Source organism: Aulonocara stuartgranti (assembly GCF_965226115.1).
Source record: "Aulonocara stuartgranti genome assembly, chromosome: 18".
Taxonomy (NCBI): domain Eukaryota; kingdom Metazoa; phylum Chordata; class Actinopteri; order Cichliformes; family Cichlidae; genus Aulonocara; species Aulonocara stuartgranti.
The window spans coordinates 2,160,560-2,177,148 of record NC_138954.1 but is presented as its reverse complement, the minus strand read 5'-3'; the positions used below and the strand labels follow the sequence as shown (position 1 = coordinate 2,177,148).

At 41.8% G+C, this 16,589-nt stretch overlaps 1 protein-coding gene across 1 annotated transcript; it reads right to left on the bottom strand.

Annotated features, from left to right (window-relative positions):
• Positions 1-13,310: 13,310 nt before the first annotated feature.
• On the bottom strand, positions 13,311-14,618 carry LOC309693630 (uncharacterized protein). The gene is made up of 2 exons (XM_082513052.1): positions 14,184-14,618; positions 13,311-14,147 (listed from the first exon to the last, which is right to left on the bottom strand). The coding sequence occupies exons 1-2, from the start codon at positions 14,577-14,579 to the stop codon at positions 13,935-13,937; spliced, it is 609 nt and encodes a 202-aa protein (XP_082369178.1). The 5' UTR covers positions 14,580-14,618; the 3' UTR covers positions 13,311-13,934.
• Positions 14,619-16,589: the final 1,971 nt, after the last annotated feature.

The window sequence follows — 16,589 nt, the reverse complement described above, 5'->3', positions numbered from 1 at the left end:
TAATCTGTCATGATTGATTGTATCAAATGCTTTCTTGAGATCCAGAAATAGTCCAGCTGCATACCGTTTCTGATCTGTAGCATTTGTAATCTCCTCGATTGATTCGATTGATGCCAGTGATGTTGATCTTTTTGATCAGAGACTAATTTATATTTATCTAAGAATTTGTCTAGTCGTTTATTAAACAGTTTTTCTAGGATTTTGGAGAATTTTGGTAGTAAAGAAACAGGCCTGTAATTTGTGAAGTGGTGTCTATCCTCAGTTTTATTCAGCGGCGCAACTTTAGCCATTTTAATTTTGTTTGAAACTTTTCCAGTCGGAAATGATAAGTTGCAGATGCATGTTAGTGGTTCCTTCTATGACCTTCTTGATGATTTTCATGTCAATATCATTACAATCAGTTGATGTTTTATATTTACACACATTTACATTGTCAGTTATTTCTTTTTCCTCCACTGCTGTGACGAACATCGAGTTAGGGTTCGTATCACTCAGGCTACAGATGGCAGAATTTGTTCTGCCAGATTTGGTCCAATATTTACAAATTAATGATTAAAGCTGTTGATCACATCAGCAGTGTTTATCATTATATTGCCACTGTCAATAAAATAATGAGGACAACTTTGTTATCAGAATTATTTTTAATGATACTGTTTAAAACATCCTATATTCCCTTCATATTATGTTTATTATTTATCAGTGTTTTACTATAATACTCCTTTCTACATATGCGTATAATATTGGTCAACTTAGTTTTGTATTTTTTATATTTATTTTCATATCGTTTATTATCGTTCTTGGGTGCATTCAGTTTCTTCTGTCCTTACACGTCTGTATCTCAGTTGTTCTTCATGCTGATTTCTCTCGTAATTAGTGTCATAAACTGCAAAAACTGGTAGGTGATCACTGATATCATTAGCTAATAATCCGCTCACAATGTTGTTTTCTATATTATTAGTGAAAATATTGTCATTTTAAAGTGGCACAATGAGGTGTAAGTCTGCTAGGCCTGGTCATTTTAGGACGTAAACTCAAATTGTACGTAGAGTTTAGAAATTCTGCAGTCATTTTATGCTTTTTTTGGATTCAACAAGTCAATGTTAGAATCACCACAGACAAACATAAGTTTTTGATTTGTTTTAGAGAATACATCTTCTATGAAGTCATTAAATACTTGAATACTAGATCCAGGTGTTTTTTTCTCTTTTTCCTTAGAAATTTCAATTGCTATACATTCTAAGTTCACATCATATCCCTCCAGTGCAAAGTCCAGTCCTTTCTCAGCATTTTCAAACAATAATTCCAAATGGATTTGTCAACCGATTTAAATATTCTTTTATATTGTTGAAGCTGGCATACAGACTTGTACGGGGCGACCGTGGTTCAGGAGGTTGGGAAGGTCGCCGGTTCGATCCCTGGGCTCTCTGTCCTGGTCGTTGTGTCCTTGGGCAAGACACTTTACCCTACTTGCCTGCTGGTGTTGGCCAGAGGGGCCGATGGCGCGATATGGCAGCCTCGCTTCTGTCAGTCTGCCCCAGGGCAGCTGTGGCTACAACTGTAGCTGCCTCCACCAGTGTATGAATGTGGGAGTGAATGAATAGTGGCATTGTAAAGTGCTTTGGGTGCCTTGAAAAGCGCTATATAAATCCACTCCATTATTATTATGCTATTAAAATGGAGTATTGATCATTTGTTTTCCGTGTTGATGGTGTGTTTAAACTGTTCATCATTGAAGTAGCAGCAGTTATTGCTGATGTTGTAGAAGAAATTATTTTCTGGGTTTAAATCTTTTTCTAAGTCGTGAACATTATTGAAATGTTGTCCGTTCCAGATGATCAGAAACAGAATTCCAAGGAGTTATATTGATATTGTTGCTGGATGCAGATGAAGTTCTTTTAGACTGAGCCATGTGTTGTGTTGTGTGTCACATCACATGAATACTCATACCTCCAGTGTCAGTTGAACCTCAGTATTTGTCCAGCTCCTCCATGTTTCTGAAGTAACGTGCTTTCCTGGCCTCATTTCATTCTGTCAGATGTTCACTCATGAAGACATCATATCCGTTCAGTTTCTTTCCTTGTTTCATCAGTGCTGTTTTGTGTTTTCTGTTAGCAGATCTCATAATGACAGCCGATTTGTCACTGTCATTTGTTCAGGGTAGAGGGTGGCAAGCCTCAATGTTGTTGTGGTCCACTTCCACACCTATGGACCGAAGAAAGGTTCTGAAGGTTCTTTTTTTAACTTTGTACTTGACATTTTTCCAGTTGTTAACATTTTCTTCATTCTTCTTTATATGATTCTACCTGTTTTAGGTAACACGTGGCTGATGGATGTAGGTGAATACAGTAAATCATGTGATTTGTGTGAAAACTAGTGAGGGAGCCCATCAAGGCCAAGCTGGGTTTCTTGGATCAGAGAGTTGGAGAAACTTCCTTTCTCTCTTTTATCACAGCTGCCCTGTGGCAGTTGTTCTATTGACCCAGTGAGAGAGACATTGTTTGGATCGCTCATCTTAGGGTTTCTGTCTTTCGCTGTTATTGTAGATGAAAAAGAAAAAAAACACGAGTTTTTTGCATGCGGCACACAAAGAGTCGCCACTGCTAACCCTAACGTTTCCATTTGTTCAGAGAAATTGCAAGTATCCACTGTCGCTGGGACACTGGACCACTCACTTCAGATATAAATGTATCAATTGCATGCAGTGTTGTAACTGCAGTCAAGCATGTGATAGCACTAGTGTGTACATGGAAACAGAAGGATGTTGATAAAGTATATGTAGAGGGGTTACTCGCTTCTATAGCTAAGACAGGACAGTGACAGTAAACAGAAGTTGTCTAAGCTGACTGAACAGCACACTGTTAGGGTAAAACTGGAAAGCAGAGATAGGCCAACCAGTTTACAGATTTTGGGCTATTGGATGATGACGCTGTGTTGGACGAAAAGCTGCAGGAACATATGTTGAGGGATGGATTGTGTTTGTTGGATCATGTGATGCATCTGAGCTTGTGACCTCAAAAGCATCATTGCAGTAAAGTAAAATTTGTCATGGTCAAAGATTTGCAAAAAAAAAAAGATTGCTGCAAAATATAGTAAGATTTTGAGAATAGAGTATTTGTGAGTGGCAGAGCACATTTAGAAAACGAATGTGAAATGAAACTTCTGAGCTACAGAAGTTCAAATCCAAGCAACTGCAAATTATTTGGGAGTTAATTAATTTACATTTTATGTTGGCAGCTGGCTAATGTTCAGCTGTAGGGATAAGCTTTTTTTCCTGAAGAAAGGATCCATTTAGAAAATTGCCATGAAACAGCTGTTATGAAACAGTGGTTTCACTTCATGAGCCTGAACTGCAGACATGTTATGGCTACAGCGAAACCAGAGCACCTGCTATTAAAGGGTAGAATACTAGGCCTGAGAGGAGGGACAATACAAAAGTAGAAAACAGACAAGATCACACGTTGGCAGATGCATAGCATTAGATACAAAAGCTTATGAGCTGGTTTTGAATGATACCGTGAAGTTAAACTTGGAGCATAAAGTTTGTTATTGTGCCTCTCAAAATAAGCCTTGAACACAGTGCACATGATGTATGGGTGTCAAGATTGTCAAGGCCCAGAGAATCAGCAGGGCGCTGATCAGTAGTTTTTGCCTTTCGCTCTCTCTTTCTTTCTCTCTTGGCCCGCGCTCTGAAGAACAAACACCTGGGCCTCATTAGTGCAGCCAGCATTTAAGCCAGGGAGTGACTGCTATTCATCGCTGTGTGTGTGACTCACGTTAGCGAAGTCAAGTTCTCAGCAAAGTTACTCTCGTGTCTCACATTTTTGTACTAATGTGCACTTGCTCTGTTTATCGATTCCCTGGACCAATTCCCGTGTTTCCCGAGTGGTGAGTGTTGGAAAGACAGACCGGTCACGAGGGTGGATTAAAAGAACAGGAGCAAGTGTTTTTTTTCCCAGCTGGATTCCCTGGAGCCCCGTCCCCCATCACAACTTGTATGTAGCACTACCCCAGCAATCTTTGTATATACACCTGGTGAAGATTGTAAATAAATTCCCCTGTGTCCATCTGAATTTTGGAGTCCTGTGCGTCAGTCTTCAAAAGTGAACTGTAACAGTAACAATCCAGCCATACCATGGACTCAGCAGACTCTGCCCAGCAGCCTGTCTTTTCTCCGGAAGTAATATTGGAACGCCGCTAGCCACGTTTACCCAAGCCCTCACTCAGGACGTGGCAAGCCCACCCACATCACCTCCGTCTAGCTATCCAAAATTACCGGTTCCAGAACCTCCGGCATGAGAGAGGTTATATGTGGAAAACTCTGACATTAAACTGACCTGTTCCTTTTTTTTTTTTTTTTTTTTTTTTTGCCTGTCCCGTTTGGCTCTTTTGCCATCAGAATTGTTGTCTAAAGGCAAAGAAAGATGCCCAACGGATTTACTTTACCAAACTGACCATCCCAGCCTTGCCGTAATGGTCCATTTGATTCACCTTTTATGGGGACAGGAAGAGACTGAACAGGCTGATCCGAAGGGCCAGCTCTGTTCTAGGATGCCCTCTGGACCCAGTGGAGGTGGTGAGTGACAGGAGAACGGCGGCTAAGCTGTCATCCCTGTTGGACAACATCTCCCACCCCATGCAGCAGACTGTGACAGCACTGAGCAGCTCCTTCAGTGGGAGACTGCGGCACCCACGGTGTGGGACGGAGAGATTTCGCAGGTCTTTCCTCCCCACTGCTGTCAGACTCCACAACAAAGACTTTAACTGATCAAGCACACACATCCATACATATGCAATAATACTAAGTGCAATAATCCTTTCTGTCATCGTTGTATTTTTACTCAGTTGTATATAGTATTTGTATTTGTATTCTATTTTTATCTTATTGTATATTTATTTTATTCTACTGTATATAGTATTTTATTCTATTCTGTACAGTTGTGTACTGTATTTATTCTTATTGTATTCAAATTTTTGCCTCATAACTTTTGCACTGTCCACTTCCTGCTGTGACAAAACAAATTTCCCACGTGTGGGACTAATAAAGGTTATCTTATCTTATCTTATCTTATCTTATCTTATCTTATCTTATTGTTTATTTTATTTACACTTACTGAATACGGGACAGACTTGACTGGGGGAAAGAAGGGGAGAAAGAAAGAGGGAAAGAGAAACAGCTGAGAAGAGGGACGGGGGAGAAGGGCAAAAACCAACAGAATGAGCAGGAAAAAAAAGAAGAAAAAAATGCATATATCAATCACCTGGATCACCTGCTGAGAAAGAAAAAAGAAAACAAGCAGAAGAGAACAAGAGTAATAGAATAAACAACATCACAATGATATATGGGAATATGACAGTAAATACTAAATGTTAAACATTATTGTGCAGCACATAAGATCAACAGAACACAGTGTGCTTTGAGGTAGGAGCCAAAAAGGGTGTAGTTTGTGGGTGTGATCACCCGTGTGCACACCTGTGAGCATGGACGCGCTTGTTTTTAAAAGGTTCCTTCATGTAATGATCTGCTAGAGGGTGTGGGGGGGCCACAGCCCCGTCCTCCAGGGCATGAAGCAGGTATGGAGGAGATCAAAACTCCAGACATCCAGAGGCCCCCAGAACACAAGAGACCGAGGAAGACCAACCCCCTATAGTTTGCCTCAGATCATCAGGTAAGTATTCCATTAGAGAGGGCGCCGTATATCATGGCACTTTTCATTCCAGGTGTAAAGTGCCGATTATTTATAAAAGGTGTTACTTAACTCATTATAGGGTTACTTTCAGTGTATTTGTTAACATCACGCCATGATTTTATATAAGTATCAATCATTACGTTATGTTTTTTTTCATATATTTGCTCACTAGTAGAGCAGCAATATGACCAAAAATATTTATCACAATATACATTTGAAAATTTGCAATAACGATATAACTGACGATATAATTGACACGAGACAAAATACTTTACAACTCCTCAACTTTATTAGTGCAAAGAAAAACCATCAATGTATTTTCACTTAAAGAAGCAGCTGTTTTTTATGTGCATTAAAGTTATATAAAAATGTAACAGTGCAAATGCAAATTCCTCGCTGACAGTTTAACGAAAAGGCATTTTCAGTGGAAATTACACGACATATCCTCAGCATAACCATGTATAATATCCACAAAACTTAAAAGAGGTCATACACACACAATACGGTAACATTATGTTGAAGCGCAGTACGTATCACTCCGCGAGGCTCCTGCCTGCACTTGCCTTCATAGAGCAAAAGGAAGAAAACGTTCCCACTTTCAAATTCAAACAAATGCACAGATTTAAGTAGGAACTAAAGGCCGGCGGTGGTGGACATTAAACTGGTTTAGATAAAGCACACATAGCAGAGCAGCAACACAAAAATATACCTCAAAAAAAAGAAAAACACATATCTTTTATAGATGCCAAAATGCTCCAAAATGAAATTCAACAGACAGAAGATAAGATAAAACTTTATTAATCCCTCGGGTGGGTTCCTCTGGGAAACGCAGCCATGTTTGAAGCACAGGTATGCAAATATATGCGTCAGTGTCAGAAACACTATCTTAAAAAATAAATAAATGGATGCTGTGCAGCATATAAACATTTCTTTTTTCTTTTTCTTTTAATACGTCAATTGTAGATTTCATACAAGAACAAAAGTTTGCACAGTGTTCCTGTAGCTGTTTGTGGCACAGAAGCCGTGATGAACACAGTGATCAGTGCAGCTGCCAAGAAGAAAGTGGAAATACAATTGTACAAAATGTACACAATAAAAACGTGTACATTAAATGCGTCTGCACCAAAAACAGACAGGGACGGTCATGACACAGCGGTGGTCGATCAGACAAAGAGTGAGGGAAAGCACACTTGGCACAACAGACAAAGAAAGGTATACTTATGTCTCAGCAGTCATGTAAATGAATGCAAAATAATAATTCTTAAAAATGCACTTACCATTCGTAGCTCTACCTGAAAAAAATAAATGCACCAAAACAACAGAAATGTACTTGTTTTGGGCGGTGGCCGAGCAACACTCGCTCGTGCTTCGAATTTGGCATTTTGGTGCCACACATGGTCCACGGGTGAAAATAACCCTCAGAACAGCATTCATTCAATGGTGATAACAGCTAAATACCTAAAGCTCTCACTGTGGGTTGAAAGCCAAACACTAAAAGTGAGTTTTAAGGCAAACTTTAAAAATGTGCATGTGCAATAGCAGCAATTCATTAAGTGATTTAAAAACATACAATAAAATCTTTAAAATCATTCCTGAAACACACAGGAAGCCAGTTTTTATTTATGTTTATTCAAGTTTATTTCCTGAAATCTGTTTGAGGTACAGTGGAACCCCGACTTACCAATACCCCTTTTAACGAAAAATTCAAGTTACGAAGGCGCTTAACAGCAATATTTCTGCCCGTGGTACGGCAAAATGCCCACATAACGAAATCCGCTGGCTCTGACTGGCTGAGCCCAGAATGCCCACAATGGCTTCCGACGGCAGAGCTGCAAGAGTTGGAGGCGATGCAGCACTCATCAGTACAGCAACAATTCAGCGAGGAGGAGGCCGTGATACCATCGGCTGATATCAAGGACATTCTCCGTGATTTTCAGAGGGTGGCCGATTTTGTCGAAAAAAATCACCCTAAAAAGAACTTCACCGCTCGTGCTGTAGAGCATTTGAGCGACGTCTGCCTCTCCCACTTCAGATCCATTTTGAAAAGTAGACAGAGACAGACGTCGTTAAATAGAGGCCAGCAACAAGCCAACCTTCAGGTGAAAGTGTGCCTTAGAAGGCGAAAAGCGATGAAAGTAGCAGTAGTGATTAGTTAAAAAACATAAAAATGCACCAAAAATAGAAAATTTTAAAAATATATAAAATAGAAAATAAAAAATATTATACAAGTTTAAAAAATATGTAAGTTTTAGTTTTAATGTTTAGAATGTTATGTACACGTACAGTGGGGCAAAAAAGTATTTAGTCAGCCACCGATTGTGCAAGTTCCCCCACCTAAAATGATGACAGAGGTCAGTAATTTGCACCAGAGGTACACTTCAACTGTGAGAGACAGAATGTGAAAAAAAAAATCCATGAATCCACATGGTAGGATTTGTAAAGAATTTATTCGTAAATCAGGGTGGAAAATAAGTATTTGGTCAATAACAAAAATACAACTGAATACTTTGTAACATAACCTTTGTTGGCAATAACAGAGGTCAAACGTTTACTATAGGTCTTTACCAGGTTTGCACACACAGTAGCTGGTATTTTGGCCCATTCCTCCATGCAGATCTTCTCGAGAGCAGTGATGTTTTGGGGCTGTCGCCGAGCAACACGGACTTTCAACTCCCGCCACAGATTTCTATGGGGTTGAGGTCTGGAGACTGGCTAGGCCACTCCAGGACTTTCAAATGCTTCTTACGGAGCCACTCCTTTGTTGCCCGGGCGGTGTGTTTTGGATCATTGTCATGTTGGAAGACCCAGCCTCGTTTCATCTTCAAAGTTCTCACTGATGGAAGGAGGTTTTGGCTCAAAATCTCACGATACATGGCCCCATTCATTCTGTCCTTAACACGGATCAGTCGTCCTGTCCCCTTGGCAGAAAAACAGCCCCATAGCATGATGTTTCCACCCCCATGCTTCACAGTAGGTATGGTGTTCTTGGGATGCAACTCAGTATTCTTCTTCCTCCAAACACGACGAGTTGAGTTGATACCAAAAAGTTCTACTTTGGTTTCATCTGACCACATGACATTCTCCCAATCCTCTGCTGTATCATCCATGTGCTCTCTGGCAAACTTCAGACGGGCCTGGACATGCACTGGCTTCAGCAGCGGAACACGTCTGGCACTGCGGGATTTGATTCCCTGCCGTTGTAGTGTGTTACTGATGGTGCCCTTTGTTACTTTGGTCCCAGCTCTCTGCAGGTCATTCACCAGGTCCCCCCGTGTGGTTCTGGGATCTTTGCTCACCGTTCTCATGATCATTTTGACCCCACGGGATGAGATCTTGCGTGGAGCCCCAGATCGTGGGAGATTATCAGTGGTCTTGTATGTCTTCCATTTTCTGATGATTGCTCCCACAGTTGATTTTTTCACACCAAGCTGCTTGCCTATTGTAGATTCACTCTTCCCAGTCTGGTGCATGTCTACAATACTTTTCCTGGTGTCCTTCGAAAGCTCTTTGGTCTTGGCCATGGCGGAGTTTGGAGTCTGACTGTTTGAGGCTGTGGACAGGTGTCTTTCATACAGATGATGAGTTCAAACAGGTGCCATTCATACAGGTAACGAGTGGGGGACAGAAAAGCTTCTTACAGAAGACGTTACAGGTCTGTGAGAGCCAGAGATTTTCCTTGTTTGAGGTGACCAAATACTTATTTTCCACCCTGATTTACGAATAAATTCTTTACAAATCCTACCATGTGGATTCATGGATTTTTTTTTCACATTCTGTCTCTCACAGTTGAAGTGTACCTCTGGTGCAAATTACTGACCTCTGTCATCATTTTAAGTGGGGGAACTTGCACAATCGGTGGCTGACTAAATACTTTTTTGCCCCACTGTACATATGTATGCATGCGTGCGTATGCTTCCTTGAGCCTCCGCCACCTCCTCCTCCACCAAGAACTTCGTCTCCAGCCAGCATCGCCTCACTCAAGAGGCGCGATGGGTGCTTCGATTTACGAAAATTTTTGTCTTACAAAAGACCCTCGGGAACGAATTCATTTCGTAATAAATTAAAATATTTCACTTAAATCACTTAATTAGTACCGGTAAGCTTAGCTACTCAAAATAGAAGTAATTCATTAAAATGGGCCCAAAATGTAGACCAATAGCACATTAAAGCTTTAAATTACAGGCAGCTAGCAAGCTCGCCCAGCCTTACTGAGGGTTTATAACAGGAAGTCTCCAACATTCTCCAAAATACCTCTTTTTAGAATTTCCACTACAACGGTACAGTGCAAACATCAAAGTCTCTTTGACAGTCACGTTGGTGGATGTTAGCAGCTACTTAAGCTAGTCATGGTTAGCCACCATGTTAACGAGCCAAGCTAGCCAAAAACATGTGCTAGCCCTCTGATGCTAACTCTGAGCTTAGAAAGCTAATTTAGCTCTGCTGGTTAATGACTCACCTTTCTGTTCTCGCCGGACACGCAACTAACACACCTGAGGTACACTACTGATGCGTTCAACAACAGCAGGGAATTTCCAAACACGTCACTTTTCCTCCAGTGTTTTTTGTTTTTTTTTAATTGTCATCAGTTCTTTTTTCTTTGAAGACATTTTTGAAAACACATTTGCTGCATTGGTACCTGTGCCTCTCTGGTTTGAAGCAAGTTCCACATATATAGTTTTATATATTTCCATAACACTCCAACGTAGCTGGACTGGGACAAAAAAATCGGCCCGGGCATTTGGACTAGAGACCGGCCCACCAGGTATTGTCGGAAAAGCCATAAAGCTTTTGAATGAAAACAAATGCTGTTGTGACAGTGATGTACGCTGAATTGTTGGTATATATGTATCAATCTAAAGAACTTAAACCTACAGCATCCTGCCTATTCTGGTGTTCTAAACAGTACTTAGCAGAAAAGAAAAGACCGCTTGGTCAAGTTAACTTACCGAACTATCTACAACACATGTTGGAAATTAAGACAGAGACGTCTAGAGGTGAGACATGGTCATTATTGAATATTAAAATCAATAAATGACAGATTTAGTTATATTTTCATAAAGTCTTTATTACCACATCAATAAACAACATAGCAGCACAATTTTTTTTAATACCAACCTTTAAAAAGTGAAAGGAGACAGAAAGAAAGGTGAGGAAAAAAATAACATTTAATTGACTTTTTGATGGCAGTGTACACACAGTACAGGTAAAAGAAAGTGAAAGGACAGAGAAGGGTGACAAAGAATGGCACTTTATGGACTTGCTCGAGTGATCACAGTACTGTTATCTTTATTCCACAAAAATAGCTGAATCACATACAGCAGTATTTACGTTAGGGTGACCATATTTTCATTTCCAAAAATGAGGACACTGGGCCCAGTCACGAAAAACTTTAATACTGCTTGCTTAAAGAAAACGTTAACATATTTAAATGATGCCTTCTCTGTGGGGTTAATGAATGGCAAAAAAAATTGTCATACAGGCTTTTACAAGTCAACACGTGAAAAAATAAAATAAAATACTATAGGATGGTTGGTCAACCAAACTTATGTTGAGGAACTTAAAAAGTTGTTTGGTCTAAAGAACCTCTTAAACAAACAAACAATGTATGATTAGACCCTGAAAACAGGACAAAGGAACAAAGATTAGATGAATATTAAAATCTATTAAGGACAGATTGTGATTGAATTGTATCAGAAACTATTAACTCACTGCATCAATAAAAAGTCACCTACAGCACTTCCACAGCAGCAACACTGAACATATGTTATCACATGGAAACTTTTAAGAAGTGAAACGACAGCAAAGGGTGACAAAGAATGGCACGTGACGATGACAGGACGCGTATGTTTACTGTAGAAAAATGGTTGAGTCATATTGTATGTAGTACTTAGTTAAAATGAACAGACTTCCAAAAATCACTGACAGCATCTGAAACGAAACAATGACAGATTAAGGCTGTAAGAAAACATCTTTATAAATGCCTAATACTCCGATCCCATATTTATTCTATCTGCTGTCTTATGCATTAAAAACAGGTTCAGATGGAAACATTGTGAGCATTTTCTGAATACTTGACTTGTTTGAAGTAAAGGTAGATACAAACCTATTCATTTGACTGTACTTTAGGTAATAAAGTTGAATTTAATCTTAACTGATACATAATTAGGAATGTTTTGATCTTTTTTATTTCACCTAACCAGGTTACAAAAGCAGCTTTCTCAGCAGGTCACTCTTCTCAGCTACCCTTTCAACGACCATGTCGGGAGTCCAACGACCATGTCCAATGTCCTTTTGCCATCAGCATAAAGATCTCCAGCCTGTTTGCAGACAGACCCCTTCTGAATCTGCTTTTAATGAACTTGAGTGCAGAGAAAGTTCTTTCACAGGCAGCCTGAGTGAGGGAGAGGGTCAACAGGTACTTGTGTGCCAGCCCACGGAGACGACAGGCATCAGACAGCATGTTGAGTATTTGATAGCATCACAGTGGGCAGTTTTTGCAAAAATCACATCTTTTGGTCACCATTTCACCTTCTTCGTCCCGTTCTTCAGATCTTTCCTGCTCCGGTCCTGTACATGTGATGTCTTAAGCCTTTCCCACTGTCCAGCAAAACTTTTCAGTTCTCACTGAAAGTTATTTACTGAAGCCCTGCTGTCAAATTTGAGGAGACATGTGCTCAGGTTTTGAAGAGCATTACTAGGAAGAGAAACTGTTCTGCCCTGGCTAAACTTCCTGGGGTCCAACCATGCCAAATCTGCGAGAAGAGCTGTGACAAATCGTTTGTGCATTGTTTCTATAACTGTGTCCAGGATGGTGTCGTGCACTTTCACCATATGATTTCTCAGCATTGATTTGCTTCAGTCATCTCTCCGGCCTTTTCTCTTCTTGGCCCTCTTTTCAGGTAGTTCAGCCTCCACTTCCATGTCTGCGTTGTCCTCACTCTCCTCGAGTTTCCGATTTGTCTGTTTCACAAATGTGTCTGCAGCTGACTTCACAGTTGGGAAGTCCCGGGCGATGCTTTTGAGGCTATCTTGTGTGGCAGTGTGGGGTAGCATAACGTAAGCAGCAAGAAAGGTGATAAGTAAACAGCATCAGCAGACTATAAAGGTTCTTTTAAGTATACTTCTACAAAAAAATCAACCTGGTAGGCAAAAAAAATCCCACCTGCTTTATACAGGACTTTACCCACACCTGACCTCGTTAGTCAGACCAAACAATACAATTCCAAACAAAGAACAGGAACAAGATTATGCATGAAATTGACAAACTCACTTACTCAGCTAAATGGTTTGAGAAGTAAAACACTGCATACAATACAACTCAATGACCTCATGACCCTATATAAACAGGAAGTACTGGGGCTTCCCATATACAGTGGGGCAAAAAAGTATTTAGTCAGCCACCGATTGTGCAAGTTCCCCCACTTAAAATGATGACAGAGGTCAGTAATTTGCACCAGAGGTACACTTCAACTGTGAGAGACAGAATGTGAAAAAAAAATCCATGAATCCACATGGTAGGATTTGTAAAGAATTTATTCGTAAATCAGGGTTTTTTGCCCCACTGTACCTGTCTTAAATATATGACCTGAATAAATGGACAAACATGGTAAGCATAACCAAAGCAACATAAAGAAACATAATTTACCAGACATTTGCCTGTAAACAGAAGAAAATTCAAATGACCTGATGGTCAGTAGTGTTTGCTTTAAAAAACATGCATGGATGTAACAGATGTAACTACTGCTACCACAAACAAACCCGGGAGAGTGTGTTAAGCAAAGTTACACCAGCAATGTCTAAATTAAAGTATTATGGCTGACTGTAAGTGGTAAATGAGTTCATGCCAAACCACTTTGTCACAGGCAGTCACCATGTGATGGGCAGAGAATGTCCTTCGCTCAAACACTAAGAAATGTCTGTGTGTTAACACAGTTTCGTGCTTCTTTAAAACCCCGTGCTCTGGCACAAACAGCTAGGTTTTCTTTTTCAATCTTTTCAGCGTGAGCACTGCATCAGTGAAGAGGCATCACCTGGTTTTCCAAAGTGTCCAAAGATATTTTGCAGGACATCATACTGGATGTCCATCATAATGGACCGAGGCGTCTGTGTCTCGTCTCTTCTTGGGTTTGTTTCTCCCACAGATTAACCCTGTGATAAGACTCCTTCATGAACACAGCTATGTCATTAAGTAAATTAAAGAGTGATCCACTTTCAACAACACTTTGTGTTGTGTCAGCAAGCACAAGATTAAGTTTGTCTGCATAGCACAACAGAGGTGTGGCGTGTACTGGCCTCTGGTGGTGGTGAGGCCGGTCTGGTGAGCACGGCGATCTCAAGCGTGGCGCACGCCTCGCTCGCCAGTTCCACTCGAGCAGGCTCCCCTGGCACGGGGACCTCCAGCTCCTTGCGCGGCCCATCCGTCACCGCCGTCGCTCCCCGCTGGAGCAGCCCATCGCGCGACTCCTCCCTCGCTACTACTTCCTCCGTCGCTACTACTCCCTCTGTTGCTACTACTCCCTCCGCCGCCACTCCCGGCTCGAGCAGCCCCTCACACAGCTCCTCCTCCTCCTCCAGCCGGCGCAGACCCTCGCGCGCCTCGTCTGCCGCCTCCTCCACCGCTTCACTGTCCTCGGGACACACCTGTGGGGGTGGCGCCCAGGCCCAGAGCAGCGCCGCCAGCTCCCCAATCCTTTCCAGGTGGCGCTCGGACTGGTCCTGCAGCTCTTCCTGCTGGCGATGCACCTCCGCCGCCTGCTCCCGCTGGGCGGCCGCCATTTCGACCACCATTTGGGCCAGCTCCTCCATTCCCTGGCTCCGATACGGACCCGCCGTGCTGTCTCCTGGGTCTCCAATGTGGCGAGAATAAGGCACGGTGGGACCACGGAGTATCATTCGGAGCCATCTTTATTTACATCTCACCACAACAATCACCAAACCCCTGAGTCCCCATGTTTTTAACTAGGCGGGCGTGATTAAGGACGCCGTGCAGGTGCGTCCGCCCTCCCTGCATGGCACCGCAGACCACGCCCCACCACAGCAAGTTTACAAAGTGCTGCCTGTGGATGCATCGCACCTCGCTATGGAGACAAGCCTCTCCTGCACGGCCTCAGTAACATACCTGATGATTACTGAACACGGATCATAACCTGTGATGTTTTGGGTTGTGTCTGGCTGAACAGAGAACCTGCCAGCTTTCTGGACGTCACTGTTGATGCTCTCTTGAATGAGATGGCCGAGTGCATCAGTCACTGAGTTGACAGTCATTGTGGAAAGTAGGGTGATGAGACACCTTCTACCTCTTCCTCCACTGGACTCATGCAACTTCTTGCTTTTCTCATTGCAGTCATTCAAATGTTCTCCAAGGCACTTATCATACTTGCCTAATAACACAATCAGAACGTTACCATGATCGATGGTGTTCTCACCCCACGTGTGCAGCCTCGTTCTCCACATGCCCATAGCTGAGTCCCCTCTTCCCAAGTACTTGGACCACATCCACTATACGCTCCAAAACTCGCCGTCTCGAGTCACTCGTGCTCTGTGAGCTGACAACTGACTGCCAGCAAACAAGCTGCTGATGTTACACTTTGAGCACCTTAAGAAAGAAGCTTCAGCGCAGGTCTGGTGTGTAGTGCTCTTTTCATGTCAGTCCGCCCTGCAAATCCCCGACGCACAAAGCAGAAGAATAAACGTCAATAAAAAGTCAGCACAATGAAAATAAACTTGGTTTATAACTGACCCGGATAGACTGCAGGTCATAACTTCTGACCTGAAGTTCCTCCGCCCCTGGAACCGCCCCGGGTCTCTCCTCCTCCTGCCTCCCCTTTCTCTCATCCACCTGCTGGCCTCCACCACTTGCTAATGTTACTGAATCTGTGGAAGCTCCACCACAGACACCACCAAACAGTTGAGTTATCTTTACATATTTGGCAGCGTCTGCCTGAAGGGCTTGTTTCCTTTTGGCACTCGTTTTTTTCTGCACCTTCTTTCTGTTTTTTCTTCTCCGTTTTCTTTGGTTTGTCTCTGATGAGATTGCTTTCAGAGCCGTTGCCCAAACGAGAGGGGGAGGGTGCATCCGACCTCCTCGGCTGTAATTGGTCCAGCTCAGAGTCGATCATGAACAACTGGCCAATCCACCGCCTTTCATCGTTTATGCCGTTACAAAAACGCGGCCTGTCCAGCTGTGCACTCCAACACACTCCTACTGCCTCTGCAAGTTCAGTTATCAGTTACCACAATAATTAAAAACAGTTCAAGTTGGACTGTTTGTTAAAAGTAACTATAATGTTTTAATACATTAATGTTATCGGTTCAGTTTTTCCATCTGCATCCAGGTCGCTGAATGAAAGATTTTAACCTCCTGAGTAAGTCAGTGAATCATTAAGACAGTTTTTGAGATTCTTCACTCGGTGTGTTTAAAATCTTTCTTGGTCTCACATTATAATTTCTTTATTTTGACTTTTTTTATTTTCTTTCTAAATTATCAGCTTTTTTCCAAACGTGTTAAATTGTTTTGTTAATTTAAACATGTTGCTAACACCACTGCAGCTTTTTGTTACTTCCACACGCAGCTTCCTCCTGTCTTCCACAATTCTCTTTTTGTACTTCCAGTGATTCACCACAGGATGGCGCTCCATCTCTTTGCTTCTCTCTTTCAAACCGAGGCAGACGTTTTTATTTGTGTGAGAAGTTGTCAGATTTATAGTAAACAGGAAATACTTTGTTGCCATGGATTCAGTGAGTCAAACTGGTGCAGCGGTGTGACGTATACCTTGGAGTGTGATACAGCCTGACACTGTATCACTGTCTGAAAAAGTATCTTAATCCTTGATTAAGGTTGTTATTTATGAAAACATGCTCATCTTTTAAAATGTAAGGCTCGCCTATCATCGGCTCTTCTAT